The 6,000-nt window shown below is 31.1% G+C and overlaps 1 protein-coding gene across 1 annotated transcript in view; it reads right to left on the bottom strand.

Annotated features, from left to right (window-relative positions):
• Positions 1–6,000, bottom strand: part of LOC106678273 (A disintegrin and metalloproteinase with thrombospondin motifs 6) — a gene marked incomplete in the record, with an annotated part of 58,456 nt that overhangs the window by 22,808 nt on the left and 29,648 nt on the right. The window contains 3 exon segments of the mRNA XM_067047606.1: positions 1,028–1,142; positions 5,162–5,286; positions 5,364–5,478. Coding sequence (XP_066903707.1) covers positions 1,028–1,142; positions 5,162–5,286; positions 5,364–5,478 — 355 coding nt within the window.

Raw genomic sequence — 6,000 nt, 5'->3', positions numbered from 1 at the left:
GGAGAGCTTTCATCCCACTTGGCATGCCATTTTTCTAATATTTGTAATTTAAGGGGTGTTGAGTTCTGATGGGGTAAGAAAGGCGTTTTTTTAATAGTTTTATTGGCTTCAGGTAATACACAATATTGGTGATTGAAATATAGGTCAGTGTCCAAATCTCTTAATATTTAGGTACCATACATTTTTGAAAATTAAACCCAAGAGATTAGAGTTTTTTAAAAGTATTTTTACTATCTTAAAGTAATACATAATAATGGTCATTGAAATATAGGTCAGTTTCCAATTCTCTTACTATTCAGTTATCATATGTTTTTGAAAATTAAAGTCCAGAGATTAGTTGTTTTTGAAGTATTTTTACAATTTTAAGATAGAACATAATAATGGTCATTGAAATATAGGTCAGTGTCCAAATCTCTTAATATTTAGGTATCATACATTTTTGAAAATTAAACCCAAGAGATTAATCTTTTTTTGTTTTTCTTTTATACTTTTATTGTCTTCAGGTAATACATAATATTGGTCATTGAAATATAGGTCAGTTTCCAATTCTCTTACTATTCAGTTATCATATGTTTTTGAAAATTAAAGTCCAGAGATTAGTTGTTTTTAAAGTATTTTACAATTTTAAGATAGAACATAATAATGGTCATTGAAATATAGGACTATACAACAATATTTCTAGAAGAAATAGATGCACTTAATAAAATGAGGTATATTAGATATTAGTACATGAATACGGAAAATTCCTTGAAATGTAGAACAGCAAATATAGAATAGTGATAATATTCTAAATACAAGTTCTTTCACCTCAACATCTTAATAAATAAAAACAAACAACTTATGAGGAAAGAAAATCCAGAACATAAACAATCATTTTATGTTCTTAGAGGACTTGGTTACAAAATGAAGATAATTTTTCATTTCATTTAAGCAAAGTTTAGTATACTTTGATGAAAATTCCACGATTATAATTCATCTATGCAATTCTAGTGATAATTATTTTTAATTAGATTATTAATATTTATACCTTGTTTTAAATCTTTCCGCCCTTGTACAACTTTGCAACCTGTTCCATTGCCATGGCAAATACCACAGGCATCTTCGACACTATTAGAATCAAATTGCAGATCGCATGGTATGTCCTAAGAAGCATGGTAAGTATTTGAAATTCTGACATCATATATAACTAAAATTTAATTTGTTAACAAGGCTTATATATAATTTTAGCTTATCACTTTGAATAAGGGCTGTGGTTATCAAATGAATTGTCCACTTTGTTCAAAATGAAATTGGTTTTTAAAAGCTGTAATTACTTGTTTATTTTTATAAATAAGCAATCAAAGCAGAGCATATAGAATCAACTAAATTAACCAATTAAAAGTAATTAATGAAGAAATTTTGTAAATTTAATGAGTGGCAAGAGGAACAAATGAAAAAAAAAATCTAAAACATTTTATGTAACAGTACTACAAAGAAAATTAGGTAAAAGTTAATTTTCTTTTGTTAATTAATAAATGTAAATTGCAATATAGGACTGAATTAAATACTTCAAGAACTAATAAAATATATTGAAGATATGAGATGTAAAAATTCAGAAGATGACACAATCATAACATGACATAACATAACATTGAAAATTTCCAATTGACATTTAAATAAAATCTGGGGCCTGTTTCATAATGAAAGCTAATAGTATTAGTTCAAAATACAATTGCACTAATGCTCATTTTTTTTCATAATAGGGAGAATTATTAGTGATATTACAGGAGTTCAAAAATACTAAAGTACAAGTTACTATTGGATAAGTCAGTGTAATTGTATTAAGTTAAATCGACAAGACTGATAGTATTAGTTTGTACTTTATTATGAAACAGGGCCCTGATGGTATGTGTGAAATTTTGGCACAGTTTCTTCATGCAATAAGGTCTGATCTATTCAAATGATCCACAAAACTGATTATTTTCAAATTAATCTTTAACTGTTCTATTCTCTTCTGTTAATTAGATAGTGAAATTTTAGCTAAGAGATCCAATGTTTCAATAGAAATTAACTAAAAATGGAGATACAAAATTTGTTGACTTTGTGACACAAAATGCTTGTGTACTCTGCAAACAAGCATTGCACTGATGTGAGTAATTAGCAGAGAGCAGCGATTTCTGGTAAAATAGTTTTACATAATAGGTCTGTTCCAACAACCACTTCTGACTGTCCGGAGCAGGCCTTGAACAGGATTTGGAAGAGAAAAGTACTAATGCATACTCACGACAGTCAGAAGTAGATGTTGGAACAGACCTTATACGAAGGTGTGCTAATGGCACACCAGTCCTTCGATTAGTTTTAGTCAATCCTTAGATACTTTTTATATTACTAAAAAGTAATATATTATTTATTTTTGGTCCTGAGGCCTGAAATGATATGATTTTTGGGGCCTTGGTTGGATTTATTTTTAGGGCACGGGGCACTTACTTTAACTTTAAAACATATAAAAACGCCAAGGTAGAGTTATTTTTTAATTCTGTGATGGATATAATGTAGTTTAGGGCGATTTTTTTTTTTTGGGGGGGGGGGGGTGGATTATTTTTGGGGTCAATGGGGATTATTTTCGGGCCTGTGAATGTTTTGGTAAAAATATATGAGAACGTTTTCCCACTTATCCTCATTGCAGTTGGTAAGTTTAATATGCTCCGAAAGTTCATTATCAATGCCTATTCTTATGGCAGTAAAACGTGGCAGTTAATGCGTCTGGTAGTCCACTAACATTTCTTGAACTATTAACGATCACACTTGACCCAGTGCGATGTTACTATCATGACTGTAACTATCAGATAGGTATGGTAGTGGCTAACACTTTTGCCGCAATAACGTATACCTAAGATAGATGAAGGTGTATACATCTGACGATTGCTTCACTGACATTACCTATACTATCAAGCCAGAGGTAGTGCGACAGTACAATTATGACTGTAAAAATCATGCAGTTACAGTTAAAATGATTCTCCAATAACGGGTATAACTGGTATTTTCAAGACACTGAGCGGGTATCTTTACCATGCAAACATAACCACTGCAGTTACTCCATTTGTGCACATGGTTTTCTGAACGACTTGTTTTATAACCTTTCCTTCCATAACTTTTTATTATTGCTTACTTCTAAGTTTTGATTAAAGTAATTTATTATAATATGCCTAAATTGAGTGAAAGGTGCAAGTTTTGTGAAAGTTTGGTTGCTGAGTGCCTTGTTGATCTTCTAACTTATGAGGTAGAGAATCAATATGAGCTAAAACAGAAATTCCAAACTAAAACCAGAAACAACTGTTCTTATATTTAAAACAATTCTCAGACCACTGCTGATGTACGGCTGTGAAGTCTGGGGAGCGACATCCTTCACGAAAAGAAAAAAACTACAATCTTTTCAAAATAAAGTTCTAAGAATCACAGTTAATGCTCCTTGGTTCATAAGAAATAGCCAATTGAATCGCGAATTACATATGGAGTCGATAGAGGATTACATAAAAAAACGGTTCATGAAGTTCCACTCCCAGTTGCAGACAGTTAAAGGAGCAGTGAGCTACAACCTGGGAAACCCAACCTCAACCCGAAGACTGAAGCCCAGACTGCTGAAGGACATTCTGTTATAAATTTTAATAAATATAAAATTAATTCAGTCACACTAGCTCTATTTTACTTTTTATTATTACTCATTTTATTTAATCATTTTTTTTTTCTATTTTCTTCTCACGTCCCTTTTTCAAATTAACATGTTTCTTCTTACTATTAGAGGGCAATTGTTTGTTTTATTTAAGTGTACCAATATCATTATTTTTTGTTATCAATTTTACTTTCCTCTTTTATTAAGAAGCATTATTCTTATCTATTTATTTATTTTTTTCTTCTTTTGATAATAACATTGTTTATAGTTAGGGGTGTCTTTTGTACGAGACTATAACCCCCTATAATCAACTGTTAAAAAAAAAAAATATATATATATAATATAACGGTTTTATCAACCATTTAAGGCTCACCAGGCCGATCTGTTACAAAATAAAATATATATATAGTACGAGCTAATTGACAACTGTCATAACACTATTATTATTGTCATCCATTGCTTAGTTAGTTATAAAATCATCGTAAATAAAACTAACACAAACTACGAGCAAGTAACCTAACACAACAAACAAAATAGTGACGAGCCCAGCTGGTCTGTTGCGTGACGTCATTCTCCATTTAACATGAGTTTTTCCCTTTAATAAGGGTATTCATGATGTTGTGTTAAATGTTAAATGTTTTACCATGTTAAATGTTATAACTATAAGATTGTGAGCAGCCCTATTTGAAGTCATGTTAAACGTTAAATGCATAAGAGTCCCTAGTGGATTTTCTCAGCAACTTGTATAAGCGTATAAGCCTTTATGTTTATAACCTTCCTTCCAGACCTTCATGTTATTGTTTACTTCAGTTTTGATTTAAGTAATTAATTACAACATGCCTAGAGTGAGTGAAAAGTGTAATTTGTGTGAAAGTTTAGCTTATGAAATGAAATGAAAAAATAACTTTAGTCTGGGACATATGTCCCCTAAGAATAATTACATGGTTCATATAGTGAGATTTTTATCTGGCGAGCGTTTACAAATTTTCAGATAGTAGAATGAAATTACATTGTTTTTTTTTACTGTTTTTTTTCTCGAATGTATCATTAAAATTATCCAATCTGGTTTAATAACAGGGATATGAATACCACAAACACACGAAAGAACTGAGCTGTCACAACAACAAAAATGGCGGCGATCTCAACTGGTCTATTGTGTGACGTCATTCTTCATTTAACAGACCAAGTAACAGACTCTCAGCCATGTTAAATGTTATTTCGTTTTACCACGGTAAAAGAAGCCATTTTTTTCGATTTAACATGAGTTTTTCCATTTAACACGCTTTAACATGTTAAACCAAAGATCATGAATACCCCTAAGATGTTAAACTAAAGATAAATACCCCTACTGTAACAGTTTTTGGGTAAATTAGTGTATGAGATGTTATTAAATATCATTATTACGAAGGAGAAAAAAAGTAAAAATGAGATACATAATTTGAACAATATTTAATTTATTTATGCTATGATTGATATCTAAATATAAGAAACTTATGGATGTGAGAAACTTACTCGACAGATTCCATCCACACATATGTCCCTCTTTCCACGATAGCATGTAGTGCCATCTTTGACTTTGGGTGATAACGATACAACGACATCTTTGTCATTTCGACAGTAAAGAGCACAAGGATTGCCTGAAAATTATAACAATTTTTTTCTAAAAATACGTAATAAGTCGTGCTACGTCAAAAGATTTCAAAGTTTACGCTACCATTACTGACGAAAAAACCCTTCCATTTGTGGATTTCACCATCTTCAGGGAAAACCCAGTCGTTATATTCTGCACATTGGATATCACGGAATGGATGACTTTCAACGTCGCATGGCTGAAATCAGGCTGATATTAAATAATATAATAATTTGAAAAGAATAATATTTAGAGGATTTAATGAGAAGGAGCCATGAATTACACTAATATATTTTTAGGAAAACGGAGAGTATGTTCTAATGATCCACTTCTTCATTTTGCATATACAAATAAATGTGTAAATTATTTACTTGAGTAGATAATGGACGACAGCGAGCGCTACTGGTGATGATTATGAGGAACACTGCACTATAACCTTCTTTTTAATGAGGTGTTAATAATTGACCGTAGAGTGATACAAGAAGATGGTCGGGGAAGATGCAGTCAGTAATAATACATAAATGAATAAAACTTATTTTTACTGGTGCCTTCAAAAACACAATAAATAACGACAACGAGATAACAACCTTAATTAAGATGAATAAAGACGAGAAAATGAAAATGACCAGTAGACGATAGGTGACTGTATAAAATAATAAAGGCGAAAATATCTTAGAAATGGCGGAAGGTAAGTAACCTGACCATACTGGCTTAAGTCAGT

The sequence above is a fragment of the Halyomorpha halys genome, unplaced genomic scaffold (genome assembly GCF_000696795.3).
Source record: "Halyomorpha halys isolate HHAL.00 unplaced genomic scaffold, Hhal_1.1 Scaffold132.1, whole genome shotgun sequence".
In the NCBI taxonomy this organism is placed as follows: Eukaryota; Metazoa; Arthropoda; class Insecta; order Hemiptera; family Pentatomidae; genus Halyomorpha; species Halyomorpha halys.
This window is presented reverse-complemented; position numbering and strand designations above follow the sequence as displayed.